Source organism: Cygnus olor, chromosome 3 (assembly GCF_009769625.2).
Source record: "Cygnus olor isolate bCygOlo1 chromosome 3, bCygOlo1.pri.v2, whole genome shotgun sequence".
Taxonomy (NCBI): Eukaryota; Metazoa; Chordata; class Aves; order Anseriformes; family Anatidae; genus Cygnus; species Cygnus olor.
This window is the reverse complement of record NC_049171.1, coordinates 62,272,483-62,296,440: the sequence shown is the minus strand read 5'-3', so window position 1 is coordinate 62,296,440 and position 23,958 is coordinate 62,272,483. Positions and strand designations below refer to the sequence as shown.

General features: G+C 40.1%; 1 protein-coding gene across 11 annotated transcripts in view; it reads right to left on the bottom strand.

The window, feature by feature from the left end:
- Window positions 1–23,958, bottom strand: part of ARFGEF3 (ARFGEF family member 3) — a 93,141-nt gene that overhangs the window by 19,281 nt on the left and 49,902 nt on the right. For all 11 annotated transcript variants that reach the window (XM_040551960.1, XM_040551961.1, XM_040551966.1 and 8 more), the window contains 16 exons: window positions 22,910–23,022; window positions 21,286–22,196; window positions 16,375–16,541; window positions 14,910–15,075; window positions 12,938–13,045; window positions 12,476–12,691; window positions 12,105–12,215; window positions 10,598–10,748; window positions 9,807–10,121; window positions 8,019–8,152; window positions 6,470–6,615; window positions 4,746–4,925; window positions 3,855–3,999; window positions 2,712–2,834; window positions 2,333–2,430; window positions 610–754 (listed from right to left, as the gene is read on the bottom strand). In XM_040551960.1, coding sequence (XP_040407894.1) covers window positions 610–754; window positions 2,333–2,430; window positions 2,712–2,834; window positions 3,855–3,999; window positions 4,746–4,925; window positions 6,470–6,615; window positions 8,019–8,152; window positions 9,807–10,121; window positions 10,598–10,748; window positions 12,105–12,215; window positions 12,476–12,691; window positions 12,938–13,045; window positions 14,910–15,075; window positions 16,375–16,541; window positions 21,286–22,196; window positions 22,910–23,022 — 3,229 coding nt within the window. The remainder of the gene's footprint in view (window positions 1–609; window positions 755–2,332; window positions 2,431–2,711; window positions 2,835–3,854; window positions 4,000–4,745; window positions 4,926–6,469; window positions 6,616–8,018; window positions 8,153–9,806; window positions 10,122–10,597; window positions 10,749–12,104; window positions 12,216–12,475; window positions 12,692–12,937; window positions 13,046–14,909; window positions 15,076–16,374; window positions 16,542–21,285; window positions 22,197–22,909; window positions 23,023–23,958) is intronic.

Genomic DNA, 23,958 nt, shown 5'->3' with positions numbered 1-23,958 from the left:
TGAGCAACACTGATAATCAGGAGATGAAAGCTGCTTGTTTTTTCTGGAGGTCATAGTGCTTTTTATAGATTGTAGAAATACTTCATTTGGTTCAATAGACCACAGGACATAAGTTTGGAAACATATTTAAGCAAGTATTTTTTATCTTTCCAAACTTTAACTCAATATTGATAATTTTTCTTTAAAGGCAGGACTGTCAATACCAACCTTAAAAGGTTTCACTCCTTTAATGAAACTGTGGTCCAGAAAGTATTCTTATGTTAGCTCTTGGGAATATATATTGTTTGTATTATGAATGTCAGGATAATTAAAATATTATTAAATTAATTACAATGTTATTACCTTGTCCCAAGAGACAGGCTGTATTTTTCTCATTTATGAGCTGTATCTTTTAACATAAGGGAGTTGACATGACCTTAGGTTCCAAGCTCTGTGTGTGGGGGTTTGTGTGGGTGTGTGTGTGGGTGTGCGCGCGCATAGACAACAGAGACAATAAACTATGAAAAGTTTTTCCCTTCCCTTTTTGCTTTTGGCAGCTGGCAAAATTTACGGTGACGTGTGGAAGAAGCAATTGATTCATTCCTCATTTACTGCTTTCAGTGCACTTACCAGTGTCGTCATCAAAGTCAGAAAGGATGCACTCAATACCATCCTCACTGCTGGCTGATTGTTCCTGCACTCGTCGGGGCAAATTAACAAGCCGGCCACTGAGGAAGATAGGTTTCAGGGGCATTTTATAGATTTTGGCTAACAACTGGAAAAAAAAAAAGAGAAAAAATACATAAGAGAGAAAAATATATACAGGAAGGTGTGCAAAGGCTGTCATACACTGCACAGGTAATAAAATAAAATTAAATAAAATGAAAATGAAATGAAATAAAATTTATGAAAGCAGCATAGTACCAACATCTGCTCTGTTCATCCAGCAACAGTGTACATTAAAAACACAGCGTGAACTCAGAGGTCTTCTGACTATTGACAAGAAAGGGGTCGGGGGGGGGGGGGGGAAAGTAATTTAAAGAACATTTTTTGGGGGAAGGGAGTGTGCTCCTCCCTCATTTGTGGAAGACAAATGTTACTACTTACCGATTGCACCTATGTCCTGGGAAGCTCCATTAACTGCACACAGAGTACTCTGAGCTCTGAAGGGCTACATAAATACTGACAAAAGCACCTGTACTGGTCTACTGCAGAGCTTCCATTACACAGCAAATATAAAATTTGCTATTTTATAATATTTGCTATTTTATAATATTTGCTATTTTATAATATTTGCTATTTTGCATCTATGGTATAGATGAAGTTAATACTTACATGCCTGGTAAGCTGGGATGCTTACCAGTGTTTTATTTCTTGGGACTTTGTAAAGTAAAACATTTTTCTGCAATATACAAACAGGCTTTCTTTTTAATCAACCCATTTTTTCTTCTACTGGATAGTTAAAATGTATAGCAAGATAAAAATGCTATAAATGCTTTCATTTAAAATGGAGAAAATGTTTCTGCCTCACAGTGGACTGGGGTTTGTAAGGATGTGATGTGATACACATAATGTATATGTAGAACATACATTAGATATACACACTATATTCACTAATTTTTTGAGGTGTTTATTAGGCTGAGCTGCCTTGTTCTTTCTTTTTCCACCAGTCAGTGTACTGAATACATCAGTTATCACTGAATTTAGATAGTAAGTCCTTTCGGCTATTGCAATGTCCTTTGTTATGTGTTTTCACTGTACCTAGAAAAAAGGTGCCCTGGGTCCAACACAAAGACCTGCAAGTACTACAGAAATACAAACAACTTTATAAAAATCAGACAAAAACATCCTAATAACCCTGGATAATAATCTGTGCTCTCTGCATGGAGATTACAGGGAAGATGCTAATATTCTAATTGTTAAAGATTTGCCTAGAGCTTCAGATGTATTTTCATGGTACAGATAAGCTGCTGCTGTTAGGAGGGTGTAACTTGTCGCTATTCTTAAGATCTGAGAATTTTCATTGATTTTTTTTCCTCCTTTATTTCAAATTCTGTTTACAGTAACAGTTTAAATAAGAATTAATGTAGCTTTGGATGTGTTACTACTGGCTTTTGGATGTTCACATTTTCCTACATGCTCCTTGGTTCTGAGTGCTGTTATCTCCTCCATTTTCCCACTTTTTAGCTGGCCTAGAACGCGTGAGACTTGTTCAGATTGCCACTCTATCTGGCAGTGCACCCTATTACTGCTGGATTTATAACAAATTCTGTAGTGTTCATGCAAATTATCTAATCACCGATGCAAAGCCTGGAGGTAAGGACTGTTTCATGTATAACATTATTCAGCATACCTGAGAACATCTCCTGAGGTAATCAAGCGCGGGAAGGCACAAGTCTGTAGATGCTGATCCTGGCACACAGTCACCCATCTCCTTACAATCTACTTCCCCTGAGGATGGCAAAGGCAGCATTGGGAGGGACAGAAGAAGAGAAACAAAGTTCCAGTTTACTGCTCATTAGAAGTCTTGCATTTCACATAAGGAAAAAAATCAATGCCACAGTTCAGTGAAAAGTGTCAAATTCTAATGATCAAGGCAGCCTTCTGGACTCAATTTCTTCACTGCCTCTCCCTTCCCTACCGTACTCTGTATTATGTAATAGGATTCTCATCTTCTGCAGAATCTGATGTACTATGGCTTAATAGAATAAAAGGAAAACAAGAATATTTACCCAGTCCTTTCACAAACTTCATAAGGCACATAATATAACTGGTGGCGGCATTAGCAAAGACCTGGATGCTGTCTGTGTTTAGAAATGCTTCAAAGACATCAAACACTGGGGCCTGGCGTTTCCCTGTGGAAATAACAAGATGAGACCGTATCCCCATCCCCCATAAAGGTGATGTTCCAACAGTTTCTCAACAATTTAATTGAATCTGTAGAATCTCTTCTATTCTGGGCAGAGACAGAAATGCTCTAGAAGTAAAACCTAATATGCTTTCTTCTCTTGCTCCTGAGGCAAATTGTGTAACCCTATGTAGAAAGTAATACAAACTCCCTTCTTTGTCTTATCCATGAAAAGCATCAGCTTACCACTGCACAAATAGCAAGGAAAGGTTTAAGCTCTCGAACTCAGGTGAGTAGCTAACACTTCTGTTTGGTGGAGGTTTGTGATTCAGTCCTCAATAACTGTCAAGATGACAGCACTCACAGGGAAAACTATTCTGACTATTTTGATACAAAATAGCCTTGTTTTTCCTAAGTAGTTTATCAATCTTCAGAAGCTATGTACACTTGCATTTTGCCATTGATCATAACCGATCTGAAAGACAAAATTTAGGAGACAAATCGTATCACACACTAGTACTAGAGTTTGCTGTACACTTCTACACTAGTAATTTGAATCCCTGTGGACAAGCACCTTGTCCAATCCTTGGACAAGCACCTGCCTGGACTATCACACTAACTGACCTTGATGTGTAAGAACATCATGTCATAGTAAGAAAAACAGTCCACATGAGAAATGGTGGCTATATGCCCAAGCAGGGGAGTAATTAGGGCCTAGCCATGCTTAGTACTCCTGCACTACTGTTCTGCTCAAAAATATTCTAATAGGTTTGAAGCATGTTTTTCTCATTCTACTCATCTGCCAGAATCTAAGAGATAAAAACAACATTACCTCTGCCTTCCCTCCCAGCCCAACTAACAAACCAGATACTTCACTACTGTCCTAGAGTATTACAGTGCCACTGCTACGTTGTGAGCTGTACTGCTTCAGAACATCTGTTCTGGTAGGGCATTTAAAACATACCGAGTTATTTACTATGTCCCCAAGGAATAAAACAGTGAAATAAGGGCACATACAAGTCCTTACCCATAGAGTATTCTCCTACAAGGTACTCTTTAACCTCTGACTTATTGCCGCTGTGAACTGTTTCCAGGGCACTGAACAGGGGTCTCCATCCTGACTGGATCTGGGTAGAACACATTTCCACCAACTCGCCTATAGAGGTGACCACCTGCAGACAGTGGAGGAAAGGTTGAAAGAATAAAACCAAAAAACAGAACTGATACATAGCTGGACCTGCAGAAGGAATAAGGATGGCTTTAAACCCATCTCTAATTCACTCTGTTTTATCTAGATTTCAAAATCTAGGCTATTTTCTTACGTATATAATAGAAAAACTTATTTAATCGCTTTAAAGGCAGGTGTACTTCTACTGAAGAACTGGTGTAAGAAAAAAACAGGCAAGTGACCAGGTGTAGAGTTCTGAAAACACAGTGCTCCTGCAACTGTATTTAACCAGTCTTTGAAGGTACCGTTCTAATTGTTATTAGAACGTTCTAATCTAATGTTATGCTAGAATCTCAGGAAAAGAAATACTTTGGTAGGTTCGAGTATCACCTTTGGGTCTGTTTCTGAGGGAAGACCAAAATGAAGAACAGAGCCTCATATACACCATTCAGCAACTGCTTTACAGAAAACAAAACAAAACAAAAAAACAACAACAACAACAAACAAACAGTAGGTTACGCGGAACCAGAGCAACGTGTCAGGGCTCTTTTCCAGTACAGAAAGATACCTGTACTCTACCATAGTGCTAGCACAGGTCAACAGAGACCTTCTGATTCCTTTAAGATAATTAGGGGACACCATTTAAAAGGAATTTGGGAAAGAATCCCATGGACCAAGCATGCTATGGAGACCATTCTTCTTATGGGCACAGTAGGTTAGATGCAGACACCCTAATCAGGGCTGACTTGCCTGGTCCTGAACATCCTCATCACACAGCTCTAGCTGCATGATACGCTCAAAGGGGCGGAAAAGCGACTCGTTAAAGTGAAAATGAGAAGGTTCACTCCAGTCTGTCAGCACTTCAGTGAGGATGTCGTGGATGAAGGAGACAGCCTTCCGAGACACGTGTCTCTCCTTATGACAGGCAGCCTGCAGGGAGAACATGAGTATAAGACTTCGCTCTAACAAAAAATTTGCTTTCAGTGAGACAATTTTAAGGGAGGCAAGCATTTCATGTTGCTGAGCCCTGAAGATGGCTTCACCACTGATGTGACTGGGGCCCCCACTGCAATGAAAAAGGACTGCTACGGAAACAGATGACTGAGAATCTGAGCTGCTTGGAGTCCTACAGGTGCCTGAAGGTTTGATGAAAATTCAAGAAGCACAGAGGCTAAAAATAAACAATAAAACCCACAGAACAGATCTCATGTTAAGTGCTGTCTTTTGTTTCTACTATGTGAGCATTTTTTCCCTTCAAAAAAGTAGTTTCTGCATATACACACCATACTTGAAATGCCACTTTTTATTTGGTTATTTATGAAAATTAAAAGTGATGAGAACCTGCTCACTTTGGAAGGGCTATTAAAAAAATAAGCACCAGTGAATCTGGACATAAAGTTGCTCTATTTTGACCCACCATGCAGGTTATACTGAATTCTGTCCTTTCCCTGATGTTGCTCCTTCCCAGTAATGCCCTCATCTTCACTGAAGTCAGCCACAAAGATTGACCATCCCTGCCATCTAAAAACACAGAAATGATTTGAGGAGTCTAAACTGGCTTGGGATCTTGAAAGGCTTAAAAGTGCTGAAAGCATGGAGAGCATTTAAAGTGGTCTCAAGGTGGCATCCAAAGACAAGTGTTACTTAAGTTTTCAAGATAAAGGGCTGTTAAAGCATACAATGAAATTATTCCCTGCGATTTCTGCTTCACTTAGAGGTATTGCACTGAGACTCCCCAAAGTCTGAACTCTGTAGTAAGATACTCCACACATTTTATTGAGTAAATTAAGTGCCATGGCAATTTACTGAATTGCTCATCTTAAACTCTCAACACACCTAGGCACATGACACCATGTACGTCACTAATACCAAGCAAGTACTGCACATTTATTAATATCAATGATACAAAGCAAAAAGCTCTGAGAAGTCAATACATCAGCATTTCACCAAATAAGACAGAAAGTTTGGTTGAGGAAAGGTCATTTCTTGTAACTGAAATACATTATGTGACTGCTACTGGCACGCCACTGACCAGAGTTTACAAGGAAGAAGAGGAAAGGGAGAAATTTAGCCATCTTCTCAGTTGTGCTGGCTTTACGCGGGCTTTTTGTGCATCCTTTTATAGACAGACTTGTTAGGATGCAGGCCTTGACTTAGAAAATAGATGGAGAACTTGCTTGTAACCTCTTAGAGTGGTTTCATTTTATTCACCACAGACAAACAAGAAGTATCACATCACGAAAATCCAATGCATTGTCCCTGGACCTGGCCATTTCAGTTATTTATTTAGAAGTACAATCCTCAGCAGCACTATCACAAGAGATGACATCGTATATACAATACTGCAACAGGACTGAGACCAAACTTGGCATAATGTTGAGGGTTAATTTACATGTTAAGAGCTATCGAGCCTTCTCCAGCTATTTCAGCTTTGCACCCACTGCACCCATTCCTGTTTTCTCCCCCACTCCTACCTCCACCAGGTGAGGTGCCACCAGGCTCCAGCAACGCATGAGGTGGAGCAACGGGCGGGATTTACTCCTTACGATTCTGAGCATGGCATCACCAAGACGGAACAAGTGAAGTGCGCTTCTCCTGTCCTGGGTAGATTTTACTTCACCTACAAGGAAGTAAAAGCAAATAAATGGAAGCTAACAAACAGCTGCTCCTCTATCTCTGGATGTCTAAAGAGGAATTTAAATCTGTTTAGAAATTAATAGTACTCAGCTAGGAAGAAATCCCAGCTATGCCTGTGTAGGTAAAAGAACAAGAAATAGACCCAAGCTTTAAGAACAACGTACTAAAACCACTTCATTTTTATTTAAGTGATCGATTTTTTGGGAAGCACTTTTAAGATGCAAATACATGGGAAGCTAATATTGCATTATATGCATTATAATTCAGTCATGATAACCAATACAGCTAAGTGCAGACATATTCAGCAAGGAGTTAAACAACTGATACGGAGAACCGAAACGGTACTTGCAAAAACCTTTGGTGACATCTACAGGAAAGAACATAAACTGCAAATTATTTAGCTTTGGCTTGTCTTTTGTATTTCTCACCAAGCAGAGGACGTGAAGCAGAGAATTTGAGAAAATGATCATCTGCTCATGAGCCACTAATACGCTTTATTTTGTATTGAAAAGGATTCATTTTCCTTTTCTCTTACAACATTTGGAAACACAGTTCATTGTCTCATTAAAATATGGGCACAACACTTTTAATAAAAAGGTATATGTACAATTAATTGCTCTATCTTATTTTAACACCATTATTACTAACTACTGTTGATTTACTGCTACATATAAGATAACACGGTCACTGTTTATTAAAGAAACTGATCAGCGTTGAGGCCTGGAGACAAGACAGAACAAAAAATGAACAATTATGTTTCATATTGAGATAATGACAGATAGTACCTCAGGGAGGTACTCAGAGAGGGGAAAACAATTAAAATTAAAAACAATTAAATTGGAGACATACACAAGATAAAATCCATGTCTGCCACAGAACAGACAACATTTTACAGGCTTTGTACTGTATGGTATGTGCTCTACTTTTCTGGGGAAGAGCAAGCAAGACAATTCTTTACTTTCTTCAGTTGTGTGCTTTGTTTGCTATCACTTACTTTATGAACACATCTGAGGTTATCCCAAGTGTCAAATGCCTAAGCTAAAGCCACTGTCTTAGCTCTACATTCACCCTGAGTTTCCTTACCAGATCAGGTTGGATCTGGAGCTGTGATTAAATATTGGTGGATAATTAACACCCCGAAGTCCAATAACCAAATGAATGTCCTCTGAAGTGTTTCACAGAAAGTACGGATGTAGTCCCTGTCCAAAAAAAATTCTCAACCTCTTCTAAAGATTCCTACAGAGAAATCTTATTAAATACTGTTTTATTTATGCCTTGAAATTTCACTTGGAAAAATCAAAACTGTAAGAATACAAAGCAAATCCTGCAAGCAGTACAGTTGTACACGAAACACAGAATGCTGAAAGGGATCTTTAGGCAATTTACCTGGCATTGCTAGGGAGTAATCAACTGTATCTGTGACTGAATGGAAAAGCTGGGCCTGAGAAGCCTTCTTGAGCTGGTAAAGAAAGCCTGCCAGTGCCATCAAGTTTAACTTGTCAACAGCATCTTCAAAGAGCCTGTGACAAAAAGAACAGAAACCAACTGAAAAATTCATGATACAGAGACTTAAATGTGCATATAAGAGGAAAACCCTTATGTGTCAATAGCTTCAGTGTGTTGCCTCTGGCAAAACATTGGTTTATAAAGGGTTTCTTCATTTATATAGTGCTACAGAAAGACTTTGATACAGAAATATAAATTGGAGAGTGGAAAGCAGAGTGTGTAGGACCAACCAGAACCTTTCCAATATTCAACTGCAGCACTAAAACAAAAAGCCACTTTTTAAAGAATCACCAGTTCCCCATTACTTATCTTAATGCCATAAGCAGTTCGTGAACAGTGATTCAAAAAATTGAGAATATGCTCAGTCCTCACAGTTAACATCATCATAGTTTCAGTGACTTTAGAGTTGCAGCAGTTTGTTCCATCTGAAAAGCCCCTTACATGAAAACAAATTAATTTAAGTCTTACACCTAAAGTGGCTGTATCTGAATTGCTATTTAGGAATATAAACAGTTGTTATTTTCAGCTGCAATGAGCTCTTACGATTTAAGAGTTAAAATATGTACCCTTAAAGCTGTAAAATTTTGCTTAGATAGGAGGTAGGTTTCCACAGAGATCACAAATTCACATGGTACAGCCAGAAGTTGACTCAACTACGAATTTCTGCTACTGCTTTTCACGAAGAACTTTCTATTGTCCTGGGAAACTGAGGATTGAGTCCTAATGACGTCTGCACTAAAGGAACAAACCTGTGTCCTTAAAATTACAGTACTGCTGTTATCTAATCCTTGGAACAAGGCTGGAATCGTGAGCTTCACAGAATCACAGAATTGAAGGGGTTGGAAGGGACCTCGGAAGATCATGGGGTCCAACCCCCCTGCCAAAGCAGGTTCCTTAGAGCAGGCTGCCCTTATTCACTACCCCAAGCTTAGCGAATAAAAGGTACTGTCCGTGCACAGAATCAAACTCCCACGAGTATATCCATATGCATTAGTTTGTACTCTGAATTTTCAAATAAATCCCTCCTGTGGGGAGAGATCAATAGTACAAAGTGTCAGCTAGATAGCTGAAAAAAAAAGGGTATTAGAAACATGCAAAACCAGGAAGTTTTCAACTGTATCCTTGGCTGCTAAATGAATGGCAGAAAGAGCAAAATAAAAGTGTGTGACACATCAGTCTGCAGACTGTGCTGTAGGGACATTTAACCTAGCCAGTCTGTGAGCATGCATGGTGGCTTTCCCTCCTCCGGCACCTTGGGGCAGGCTGACAAGCTGTGCACATTGTCCTGACAGCAGCAGCTCTTTTCTGACTGACACTGGTCTTGACAACTACATTTTTGTTTGCTTTAAGGAGCAAAGACAATAGATGAATTTGCATGCAAGCAATAAATCTTCCACTCCCAGGATGCATGTGATTTACTTGGCATATTCACTGTTGTGTGTGCACGGACAGACTCAGCCCAGTGCTTCCACAAAGCAGGGCAGGTACAGCAGAGGTGCAGAAAGGCACGTATTTTAGGAACTGCTGGTAGTGACACACACGTATCTCTCTTGTGAAACTCAACTGAAGCAAGTAGCTGCAGCAGCCATAAAAATCAGGCCCCACTGCACCACAGAACGGTCCATTTTGGTCCTGTTCTGTGAACAGAGACTCCAGTCGTGCTTTTACCTATCAGCTTGCGTGGAGAGTGTGAGAACAGCCTTGGCAGCACTGGTCCCACACAGCAGGCTGCCTCCACGGAAGTCGAAAGCTCTGCCCTTACTGCTCTCCTTGATGAGCTCCTGGATGGAAACCGGCTGAATAACAGGATTGCTACTGAGGGTGGTCTCTTGCTCAGGCGTCAGTTCCTGGGGAGACTCCCCCAGCTCCGAGTCTGGTTGCAGGCCTCCAGGTGCCTGCTGTGACTGGGTGATGGTAAGGGAGGGCTGCGAAGCACCATCGCTGAAGTGGGTGTGCTCCAGCGTGCTGATGTACTCACACACCCTGAGAACAAACAGGAGAAGGAAAATATGGATAAACACCCTAGAACAGCAACTCTCATCTCCCTAGAATCAGAGGACTGAAGAAATGCTTGGATCTGTACTCCAGAAGGACAGTGTAAGTAAAACTCTCAGCCACATCATAGATAACTTGTCTTCTTACATCCTTTGGCCTCCCATGTGCCTTGACAGCAAACAGCCTAACTGAGGAGCCTGAAAGGCCTTTTAGGTTCCTGGGTCTGCAACAGTTTTCTGGTAATGCTGGAATTTCTAAACATTGATTTGAAGTTTCTAAGCATTGATTTCATCTCTAAACAGTGGTGAAAAGAAGTCTTTTTCTCTTAAAGATACTAGCAGTTAATTCACTCTGATACTGGTTATACAGAAGACTCCCAGAGTAGGTAAAGTCTTTTGTCTCAGTCTGGTACTTTCAGGCAACATGGTGTAAATTCTGTTTCTTTTGGGAAAGCTGCTGAGTACCTGAACACATGAGGCCAGCAGTCCTGATTATGGCTTCCCATTTCCAGGCCCACGTTAAGGACTGCATCCATACACAAAACATGAGCAGTGTGTAGGCAGACTCCCTGCACTTTCCCCATCTGCTCCAGTTTCTGCTCCACTTTCTGTTTCACTGCAGCATGAAAAATAAAAAGAACATTACCTTATCCAGCTTTTCAACAAACATTTGTTTGCATATACGGTGAAGGTAAATGCATGCAGTCTGAAAGCTACAAAAGAATGGGGATTTCAGAAAAAAAAAAAACAAACCACAGCACCCCATTTCTTCTTCATAAACATAGGGCAGTTTTAAAATGAAAATTCCATTTGGATTGGTTTTATGAGCATGAAAAATCAGTCTGAGATTGACACCCCTCCACCCCCAAATTCACATCTTGTTGCCCACAAAACAGATGCAGCATTACCAGCAACATTACATGTTTCTCTTTGGAGCTGGCTGGATTTTTATTTATTATTACCAAAATCTTCTTTGCTACAGAAAGAAAGGGTTTACAGATTTTACCTCTATTTCCATATGAAATTCTCATCAAAGAGCTTTTGGTAATAGATATTCTGTCATAGCAAAATTAATCCTGATCTGAACTACCAAGCATTTGGACCTTATTCTTTTTCATAAGAATCTCTGAAATTTTCATGTTGCATTGGAATTGAAACAAATTTTGAAGCTTTTTAGGCTTTCATAAAACAGATCTGTTGGCCTCTGGCCACCACTGCTGCCTCCTCTTTGCCTCAATGCGGCCTGGCCAACTCGCTTCAGTTATATCAAGCAAAGTGATCCAAACACAGATTGTGCTCAGGCCTATTCAGTTTTGGTTTCTCTACTGAGTCACCAAATTAAAGTACCAAGAAGGGTCATTTGTGCAACACTATGTTTTGTTATGTTTTTTTTGCCATTAGATATCAGATGTTATCTCATTTCCCACCAGGCATCAGAGACAACAATTGACTTTACTGACTTCCACTGTTATAGGGATGCAGAACTTTTTAGTTGTTTTATCTTACTTGTTTTTTCTTTCCATTCCAACTTCATTTAACATGATTTGAAAAATTTTAAATATTTGATGATGACAAAAGCAAGCAGGATGTACAGACAAGTCAGGGAGCAGGACACAAGCTCAGCTTCTATTATCACACAACACATTATCACGCTACTGTTTCTCTGATGCCCTCTGGTTGTACCAGTATCACAATTTTTAGAAAGTGCAGGTTTCAAAATGCAGTTAGCCTTATCTGTTGTTTTACTAATTTCAGTTCTCTATATATACCAAACAGCATGACATAACGTTAGGAACTCAGGACAGCAGGACATGTATTGAAGCCTCTAGACTTACATCCTGTATGCTTGCAAGTGAGTAATGCACAATAGTGACATCTCCTTCCGTTGTGCTTCTGTGTATAGCAAAGTACCTTCCAGCTGCATCTCTGCAGACAACATGAGATAAGGTGGATCACTTAATCACATTGTTACCTTGAGCTATAGCATCACTGGGCTCTTGGATTTCTTTTTCCTCTTTCTCTTCTTGAACACAGGAGGCAGCAGCCATTTGGGCAAGAGCAGATGCACAGTTAGCAGCAACACCTGTAAAGCAACAACACAATGATTAACCAGCATTTCCTCCCCATCCCCACGCAATCTGAGCAACAGTTTGTGTCAAGGGAAAGATGGATGGACATGTCTATGCTGTAGGTCAGAGGGGCTCCAGTGGGAGTTCTACAGTCCAGGTTCCTTGATCATCCTAGACGAGAACACTATGCTGCTTTTCTCTCTCCCAAATTCATTCAAGGAAAGTTATTATCCTAGTTTATATGCCTGCCATGACAACCCGCATGCAGCAGTACCTAGAGCACAGCTCAGCCGGGCTGCCCTCCTCAGTCCATCCAGGCTCACACAGATGGAGTCCTTCTCCTTTTGGTTCTGCTCCTTGGCTCCTTCTGCTCCCAAGATGAATGCCAGCCCCTTGGAGCTGCCTGCCATGCGACCAGTTAGCGGTGTGGACAAGGTGTCAATCATGTTCTTCCAACAGCCGATTAAGAGGTATCGGGCAAAAGCAACTCCTGGAGTGAGAAATGCATTACTGCATTACTACTACTGGAAAATGACTTAACAGCATCAGTGGTTAAAAAAAAAGTCGTAGTTGTTCTCTGCATACTGGACTGTCTATCTGATTCTTGTGTAGGATGTACTGACAAACTTCCCTCAACCCTTAAATTGTTCCTTTAAAACCCAATATTTATAAATTTATGGTATAAAACAACGTACCGTCGGCACATACACTTGTACTTACAGTACAGGCTCAATACCTGCAACAACAGAATCATCCGTCTTCCGATTTTGGGAAAGAGGAGATTGAGCTGAAGCAGATGCCATCAATTGGCCACCAATTGCACTGCTTCCCAAGCCATCGATGTCTGCCAGAATGTTTAAAAAAAAAAAAGATTACTATGCAATATGCAACACACAGATGACATAGATAAAGCATCTCTTACTGGTTCCTTGTTCAAGTAGGTTCTAGTGCTCCTGATTTCTCAGGTATGTCTTTTAGTTCCTCTTTTCTGGCAGCCTTATGAAGCCTTCCTATAAATGTAAGCTGTGGCACATTATGCTTTGCCCAGAATAACCAACCTTTTCTTGGAGAAGGGAAATAACCCACTCAACAAAAGCCCCCCAGAGTTACACAGTCAACATAACTCTTAGTAAGGATTACATGGTATTTCTTACAGTTTAGAACCTCCTTCACCCTTAGATCTCTGTATTTCTGAGTATTTCATTTCACGTCTTGCTAAATCCTGTTACTGTGTGTTCCTAGACACACTGGGATCCTATATCCTAAATGAGATTTTTAGTAGACTTATGTGGGCTCAACCTCAAAAGAAACACAACCCTTGCTCCAACACAAGATTATCTTTGTAACATAGAATTTAATATATAGGGGCATCACATTGATTTGCTTTCTAGAAATCCCTCTCTCTCTCTTCTCCACACAATTCACAGCTATTATTTTTCTGAAGTGTTTTCTTCAGCTTCCCAACTGACTATTTATCACTCAACTCAATATTTAAAGGCAACTCAGCTCAAAATGATAAGTAAAAACCTCTCAGAGCATTGTTCTTTGATGGCGTTGCTCTTTGTTAACGAAGCCAGTGTTCTCCCTGCATACAATGTTTTAATTACCTCATCATAATCATACAGTACATACATTCAAACAGTGCACTTTATATCAGTACAGTATCATAGACATCTTGCTGCCTTTCAGCAGATCCCATTTAATTTTTCTCCTCAAATGAAGCTAAGGATTGTTTTTCAGCACTTGTTAGAGGTGCTGCGGGTCTTCAGCTTCTTACTACTGCCATTTGGCACACCCCTGGCATAGCACAAATCAGAACCAAGGGGAGCCCAATCTTTGGAAGGCTTCCAGGATCAGACTCCACTACTTGTATTTGTATTGCACCACAGGCATACTGAAATGGCTTTGCTACGACATCAAGAAAACAGCAGCTTTATAGTTTGTCATTAACAGGTACCAAGCCTACCATAGCTGAAGCTGAAAGAATTAAAAGAACTTTGGTTCAGTGAACAAATCTACCCTTCCTGTCTCCATTATACTTTTAGTTATTTTTTAAAAAAAGTTATTTAAAAAAATACAAAAACAAAAAAACAGTATGTTAGCAAAGTTTGTATTATTTTACAGATAGGTTTTTAGGAGTATCAGTAGGTTACTGGATCCAAAAGTACGTAAAGAAGCATATTTCTTCCTGAAAAAATGCCTGAAGTCTATCTGTACCTCTTGAAGTATCAGGCAGCCACCTTTCTGAGAAAACAACAGAACCATTTTTTTGGCTATATCTTGATGATTCATCTCAATTAGCAAACATTCCTCTGCAGGCAATAAAGAGCTCATTTGGATCCTGATAGTAACTGTGACTTTGGGACACTGTCGTCACACAGATGGTATCATACAAGTCAAGACAACAGGACGTTCCAGTCTATTCAGCTTTTGATGACACTAGCCACAGAGAATCAAGACTACTACTAAGTTTCAGGGGTTTTGTTTGTTTTTAAACCCAGGCTCCAAAAACTTTCTGCCTGATACAGAACATGCACTTAGTATCTGCCACAGCTGAGTCTGATTCTTTCTTTACTTGTACTTTAGTGAAACACCACACGTTGAATGATTACACACTGTTCTGTATGCAATGGAGCGAAGCAGTGTGTTATTGTAGCTTTAGACACACGTTTGGAAGTTATTCCCTGATGTCAAAACATAATACTGACCAGTCAGCATGGTGATAAGTGGAAGGCTGTGCTCTTCGGGGCTTCCCCAGTATCCAGCTTCCCCCAGCATGTTCCTTTCTAGTACCTGGTGGTACAGCTCTTCAACCCAGGCCTGGGAAAACACCATCAACACTCCACTGGACTGGACCTGCTTCATGAACTCTTTCTGTAGACAACCATAAAAGCCAGATGTAAGACAATGGTAAGTCCTACAGCATGAGCACTTCTGGTTCTAGATCCATTCCTGTGCATAACATAATGCAGGAGTAGAAATGAAATTATACAGAAAATAACAATAAACCGAGGATTACAACGTGTCTCTATGGCAAGAATGACATGAACGTGATTCTCATTGTACAACGACATACATGAGGAGATTTCTCCTATTGCACTTCATGCAAGATACAAATCGTAATGACAGCTCTTGCACGGTGACAATGGCACGTGCTGGTCTTTCACTTTTTCCACAAGGTGGGGATAGAATCTCAACTCCAATAAAAATGAAATTGTGGCACCTAATGTTGCCTGTCCAGCAATCAGGCTCTTTTGCATTGAACATTCACCACAGATAAACTCGGGCCCAATTAGATACATCTGAACTATTTTCAACAATACTTAGGTGTGTTGTGCACAGGACTGGCCCTAAAGGAAGTTTTGAGTTACTGATTTGCTCTTGCAGCTGCTGAAAAGCATACCAGAACTGATGATGATGGTCAAAACCAGTTGTTTTTAGTATTTCCTAGAAAATAAATTATCTTACGTGGGAAATTCAGCAAGAACGGTACTTTTTGACAGAATGTTTTGGCTTGTTCCATATATGTTTGTTCCTTGGTTTTGGATTTTTTATTTATTTATTTATTTCTAGGAAAACTCTGGAATGACTCACCTTCGACAGCTTAGTTGAGAAGCATAGATTCAAGTTTTAGAATGCCTGTAGCCTTCAAAACAATTTAAAACAAAACAACAACAAAACCTGAGGAATCCCAGGTGTCACAAAAATCATCAGTTATATGACTAAAACCTAACCTAATTATCTCACTCAAACTTCTCATGTCTTCATCTGTGTAAACACAAAGCTAGTATTAAGCAAGAAATTTGTCATTATGCTCAAAAGGAGCTGCAAGATTAAGGTATGTCCCTTGACAGTGTGCACTGACAATACTTGCTTCATTACACGATGGTAATGAAGATTTGTTCTGCAGATGCACTATCCATCAAAATGACTGTTACTGTAATGATCATCAGTAAGCAGCATTTATTCCCCCTGAATTTCAGAGAAGCTGTGTAATTCAGAGGCATGACATTTATCATGCAAGATTCATAAGTAGCTTGGAGAATGCTTCATTTGCAATTATTATTTCTCCACTTAGCAAGCAGCATGAAGAACATTTATATGTGGGCTGCTTTATGTGAAAGGAAACAAAACAGTTTTTTCAAAACAGTTTTCCCGTATTCCGTAACTCACCAGCAACACGGGGGCTTGGGCAGGCTTCTTCCTGTAGTAATCCGAGTTGGCCAATTTTAGGTTAAGCAGCAGAGTGTAATGTGAGACCATGTAGAGGCTGTCTGCATTCATCAGAGTCTGGAAGCTGAAATTTGGGTTTCCCTCAAATCCTGGTGAGTGCATCATACCTAACAAAAACACCATGTGAGCTCTCACATTTAACAGAGATTTTGCCTGGAAAAAAAAAATCAGAAACTAACCCTAGCATTTCAGCAGCAACAGATTGCTCGAATAGTTAATGAATCATCAGTAGAAGTGACTCTATTAAATGAACTAGAGTAGGGAGTAGAAAACTAAACAGTCCATCTAGAATGCAGTGCTGCAAGGGAAATTGAACACTCCAGTCACAGTCCAGCAAAGCAGCAACAAGCTTAATTTGAAAGACACGAGTAGTCATCAGGATGACTGCCAGGTACAAAGCAAAGGGCAGGATATATCTACAACGCTAACCAGAAAGGTGAGCTGGGAAGGGAAATAGGCAAAGCCTGTATACTTATAGGAAACTGAGCATACATTGCACCAAATGGTGCTAATCAGGGACAAAGCTCCTTTAACTTCCCAGTAAATCGATACCAGATAAATGAGTTGTTGGATGGGGACTGGAGTGCTCAGTACCTTGCAGGATCAGGCTGTAATCATCATCCTTTCCATGGCCTAGAGGTACATGGACAAATATTTGGGGTCAAGCTGGCTGGGACTTGTTACAACTCCAAGCCCTGCTTAGTTCATACAAGACCTGCTTTCTAGACAGCTGAGCACTTGCAGCTTTGTCAGACCCAAAAGCCATCTGAAAGTGCTCAGTACTCCTGAAAACACTATTTGTATGAAACTACACCCCTACAACCAGGCCCAGTGGTTCAATGCCTCCTTCCCAGGTGGAATGGGCAGCACACACATTCTCCTCGGAGTTAGCTGACCTACTGGTAGAAAAAAATAAATGGAGTATGAGAGATACTTAATCAAATCCCCATGATCTGTCGTTTGAGACATGAAAAATCCAGAAATATTTGACTCCCTCCCTCCATGAACCACAGTATTTCATGGTTTTCACAACAACTGTGAAATCCATTCATACGACATCAATCAGGGAAAACTAAGGAGTAAGCTTTATCCTAGAGGAACATTTGAAATGAAAAACAAACAAACAAAAAAAACAGCTTCCAAGGTTAGTTACATGATGAAGCAAAGCTGTGTCATTTGGTAGCTGCTGAAGTGGTTTACTGTGAACATACTCCTCCCACCACAAAGCTCATGCCTGTTCTTAGACAAAATACAACAAACCATTAACATTAAGAAAAAAAATAAAAAATAATCCACACACAGAAAAGAAGCAAATGTTTTTCTTGCCTCGTGAGGGTTTGAAAGCTCTGTGCTGCTGCCTTCTCGGACTTTCCACTGACGTCACTTTGGGGGCGTGGATAAGGTGAATAACTGTTTGAGGGCGGATTTAGAGAGAGAGTAACTGTTCCAGGGTGGGTCCAAAAAATGAACAACTCTTTCAAGGGAGCAACCTTTGTGGAAGAGGGGTGAGAGGACTGGCCACACACTATATCCACACGGACCTCCGTGCGTTTGCGGTAGGTTTCTTGTGGTGAATGTTAACGGAGAATCTTTGCCTAGTCCCAAAATCATGACCCAGTGCTTCAAAGGAGGCCTATGAGTAGCTCCAGTGAACCCCACCACTCAAGTTAAAGATGCTTTTTAACACATTGCTGGGTGGAGGATCATGATATAGATGTAGGTAGACTATGCTGTTTTGATGTCTGATATCTCTTAAACAAGTACCTCAAGGACTAGAATCAGCTACGGTAAAAAAAAAAAAAATCAAGGTAGAGAGGTACATATAAGAAAATGTGGGCCAATCGCTTAAAAAAGCCCACCTGTGTACAGTTGCACATAAAAGTGGCTAGTACCAACAAGGTATATCTTTGAGCACCCAGAAGTGCTTGTAAAAAGTAAGACCCCTAACTCCCTCTGAAATATTGGACAACAACCAGTTACATTTGACAGAAGCTCAGCTCTCAAAGGGAGAGGATCAGCTGATGGGCAAACTTGCATCGATGCTTAACATAAAAACCTTGCCACTAAACGCTGTGGAATCAAAACTGAAACAAGATGCTAAATGTTTGCTATGATTATTAACAAAATGGCACACAATTATTAGAAGTAATTCCTTGATACTGCAATTCATGGGAATAGTTACGTCTGAATTAAGGTAATATTGATCAACAAGTTTAATTATAAAAATCTGCCAGCCATAGCAAACAGTGAGGTTAGCACACTGTCTTAAAGGAGACAGCTCATTTACATTGGCAAGGTCAAAGGGAGTCCACATAAAATGCAAACAATATTTTGTGCAAGTCAACACAGTATTGAGAATTTTTAGATATTTCAGTGTTTTTAGATAGACATCACACTCCAGTGTAACTAAGGGATTTTTTTTTTTTTTTTTAGCATTGGTTTTTATCTAGCAACAAGTAAGGGGGAGCTTTCTAAGGAAAGATCATAGCCAGCTGAAAAAGGCTTTTAACCAACTGACTTGCAAATCTCCCTTTTAACTCTCTTTAGCTTACTTCACTTCTTCCATGCTTATGTTCCTGTGCCAATGCCTCAAATTCCTACCTCCTTTCACTGTGTTTCAGACCTATGAAAATACAACGTTACAATACTGTTTAAGCACCTAGCTTGTAGAAAAGACTACTAAATCGTGTACTAATGTATTTCCCCCTCCAACGTAAGAAAAACTGATGAATGAATCAAAGCAGCTAAGCAGGCACTCAGAAACATAAAAATACTTCTTCCTGTCCTATATGGTCCCAGAACTGCACCTGTCTCTTTTTCTCAACTTGGATCTTAACTGCTACTCGTATTTTCTAATGCGTTCTTTGGGAATTATACATTAATAGACATTGTCCATAAAAGGAGTAGGAACAGTTTCTTTACATTCATCATTTATATTCATCATTTATATTCATCATTTATATTCAATTTATGTGTTGAATTTTTGGTGCTAATGAGGAAGCCCTGAGGTAAGTACTCCCTGAAGGAGTACTGATGAACTTTTGCTTAAAAGGACTGTTTCAGCTGGACTGGGTCTCATGCCAGGTTTCTGGCTGAAACACAAACTGCACAGATCTTGTAAGAGTTCAAAAGTATCCCTCTTACAGAGGGAAAACACTGAGATACATCACATATCTGTAAAAACAGCAGTAACTTGTTATTGTATTTGTCTGTGATTCCTTGCTGAGTGATATCTTGTCCATTACTTCACCAAGTCAGACTAGAAACGTGGTGCACATTTTTAAATACAGGATTAGCCACATGGCTGGTTTTCTTAGGAATGCTAAGGGCTTTCCTCAACTCAACAGCCTAAGTCCACGACTAGGTATCGTTTTAAGAGAGAAACCAAAAATAATGGACTTAATGCAGAAATTGAGTAATATACTTTATCTTTCTTACTGTATTAGTCATACTGCATGATAACAGAAGTTTCATTTAGCCTTAAGATCTGGAAATCTGTTAGGTCTACCTCTTCCAACACTTTAAAATCTTCTAAAGGGATTTGACAGACAAAAGGTTAAGAGAAAATAAGTTGTATACTCATTTACACAGGAGCTATCAGGCAAACAAAAGTTAGAGCAAGAGTTCCAGTCCTCATCTTTTGCTACAACCTCACTATTTTACAGGAAAAATAAATTCTTTGTGACAGGAAGGATGCTTCTGAACGCCTCAATTAAGAATGTAATTAACATTAAAGTCCCTTTTAAGATACCTCCTTTCTGTGATATAAAAAGGCTACTGTGTTTCTTACAAATGCCATTTACTATCTTCCTGACTTAGGGCTTATGTGGTCAGCATTTAAACAGAAAATCAGGAATATCAGCTTATTTGTGTGGTGTTATCAACACATTCACCCAGCTTCGTATCTAAATTATGCTGTATGATGATGGAAGGCATCCCTTCTGACTCTGTATCAGTAATGTGTGTGAGAACACCAATGAATGAAGCAATGATTAGGAGAGGAGTGATGGAAAAGGCAGTTGTGGTGAATTAAGAAACAGAGAAATACATTTTAATGAACATTTCCACCTTGGCCACTGTCGGGAAAAAGAAACCTTTCTGAAAATATGTATATTTGTACACATCTCAAATATACTATCAACACAACAAACTTGCCTTTGCATAGCCCTTTTTTGTTTGATTGACCAAGTTAAGATCCCAAAGAATCTAACCCTGAAAGAAGAGCAATTATTTCATCTCTTGAAAGGTAAGATCTTTAACTGTTTTTCACTGGGACTGGGCTTTGAGCTTCAGATTTTCTGTCATAGATAGCAGCATAAAATAAGAGAGAAAAAGAGGAGTTGTTCCTCTTCTCTTACTCTTTCAATAGCTTACTGTGGTGGGATTCTTATCATCATCTTTGCAAGGCTTGGGTTTACTAACAGTAATGAAGTAATATATTAAGCTACTTGAACCCCTTTCAAAATGGGTGATGGTCCTTCCCGTACCCCCAGTTTTCACGCTAAGGGGCAACCCCAACCTCTCCCTAACGACAGCACATGCAAATTTTGTCAAAAGATCTTCACGAACCTGTGAAGAGGTATCTCACTACAGAAAATTTGATTTTTCAATCAACTGAGGACATAATCCAGAGTCTTCTAAGAGTGGATTGACCTCCCTTTGAATCATCATCTGCATATTCAATTTGCTTCGCCCTAAATGAAATATGCTGTTGTAGAGCAATGTGCTTTGTAGAGCACAAACCACGTTATTCTGAATACGTTCTCTGAAGATGAACTCCTACAAGAGAATCTGTGTACAGTCATGTTACAGTGTGCATATTGGTTAGACAGTAAATATTTGCTTGCAAACCTGAGCAGAAAGTTGAAGAGAAGCTCTGCAGTGCTCCGTCTACCTCCTCTATGCTGGGGAGAGCTATAAGCCGAGGAAGAAGAGCTTCAAGTGACTGGATGAACAGCCGTGCACTGTGCTGGTCTGCTTCCTGGTTTTTCAGCAATTTCAGAGAGAGAGCAGCACTACGTAAGGACTTGTGACCTGGACAGTCCCGTGGTGTCTGCTCCTCATCGGCCAGGGAGCAATTGTCAGAGCCTATGTCTGAAACATCTGACCGGCCAGAGTCCTTCTCTGCTGCCATGGAATACTGATCACATGAATCAAACTCAGTCCTAGAAAGATCTTGGTCATCAACACTGAAGTTACTTTCACTGTACCTGGACCCATACGACCGGGTCTTGCAGTCCACTGATAAGAAGTTAGTTATATCTGGGTAGACTATGGTGTGGCTTCTCTGAACAACATCTGGCTGGTCAATGGTTTCTGACTCTGGTTCTCTATAATGAATCTCTTTGCTTTCATGTCCAGCTGGAGATGACAGAGAGTTTTTTTGACTTTCTGGATTATCCTCTGGAGTTGTCTGTCCCATATCCCCTTCCAAAGTGGTCTGACCAGTGTCTGTGGTAACACTAATGCTAATATCAGGACTCTTCTCATTTCCTGATTCCCAGGCAGGATTTTCTGAGGACAGGATGCGCCTCTGCCACCGAAAGTCAGCATCGTTGATCTCCATGGAGTCCCTGCTCGTCTCGGTCCCATCCTTCAGTTCTTCTTGGCGCCGTAGGAGCAGATGGACCTGCTCCTCACTAAGACCCCTGCCTTGGCTTAGCTCATCCAACGCTCCGAGCAGGGCAAATACGCACGACACTGAAGCATAACATGCTTCAATACCACCCTTGATGCATGCTTCCGTCATCCCATCCATGATACTACAATTAAAACAGAGAGCAGATTTTCTAAGAGATGCAGCATATATAGCGAGCTCATTGCAGTCATCCAACATCATCCCTCAAAAAAAAAAAAAAAAGAATTTAAATTATCCTGTAAGACTATTTTTGAGGAAGATAACTAGTACTACACAAATAATTACATCTCCCAGGTGGACATGGCCATTCTGTAAAGAGGCTGACAACCAAACAAATAGTTACTGTACATTTGTACCAGCATGCACAGCGTATTCTCCCTTACAGACAAGCCCTTACACTGGGAAAAAAAAAAAACACCCAATTGAAGCTAAATATAAAGCCACCTGTGTCTTGAAAATGATCTTACTGACAAGATACATTCCTTATAAGGACCGAGAATGCTTTTTGCCCAATCTGACATTTAAATTTGGATCAACTTTTTTGACCTCAGTACTTCCAAATAAGCATTGAAAGGTTAGTTCCCAAAACAAAGAGTTTCCAGCTGTTAAACAATTTATTACAGGGTATTCTGGTAAACTCCCCAAGGTGGTTACCTATGGCTTTACAAACAGGCCCAGACTCACTTCAAACCAGTGAAAGCTTTTACTCGTCTCGTATTTTCACAGCTTATTTAACCCTGGCTAATTTTTGGATATGCTTCAGAAGGTACAACTGTTTAACTGTCATGTGTGCACACGTTTAAGAGAGAAGAGGCTAAAAGAGGAAACAAAGCATACAGCTTGAGAAGATCCAGATGGGACTTCCTTTTAGAAATAGACCTCTTCCTGGATTCTGACTCAGAAGAGCAGGGCCCTGCCAAATCACAAAGCCTCCGAGGACTGCCAAGTATCTGAAAGGAAATAAAGCAGAAGTTACTAGAAGGTGATTTAAGCATTTTTTAAATATAATGAGTCATAATTCTGTCAAGTCCTGGAACCTGAAGTAGCAGTACAGTAAATTCTCTCAGCAAAAGAAAACAGCACACTAATGTTCTATATATTAAAGGTATCCTTCCTCTTTTTAAAAGGAGAAATACAGATAGAGAAAAACAGCATATGCAACATGAATCACACACAAAATGTTCTCCAGCGCTTTACATTTTTGACTGAATATGTTTCAACTGAACTGCACACAAGACATTCTCTATGCCTAAATACAGAGCAAGTAACTTGCATTATTTTATATTATATACTGAAGAGAGCCTTGCTCTTCAGTCACCCAGTTACAAAATGGTAGTCATGCAAAAATACATGAAGTGATTCCTTCTGACCCAACCCTGCTGGGTGGCAAGTCCTGTTAATGTCAACCAGGACATACAGGGAGAGAGCACATTAATGAGCAGAAAGAGACAACATATCCTGCAGAGAAAAACATTAGCTAATATTTTCCTAAAACTTCCTGAAAATGTAATGCAGATTGTCTAATTTTAAAATTAGAGGAAAGCAACAGCCAGAATGACTGTGAGTTCAGACAGCAACCCAGTGGGTGGCTGTGTGGTGTTAGGAAAGATCTTCAGATACAGAACAGCTTATCTATGCACAGCTAGAGCAAAAATCTAAAAAAGACTGCTGTTCATCAAATTATGTAAGCTGCTTTGCATTCCACAACACGAGAAAAATGTTGCTCATGTGAAATGGAAAAGCCCAGGATTTCAGCTGCTGCTCAAAGAGGTCTCACACATGCTGTCACAGATACTGGGTGACAGGCCAGAAAGGACTGGTCTTGGCATGGCCACTTGAGACATTCCAGCTATTGTAATACAGCTCAAGGAAACAGCATTTCAAAA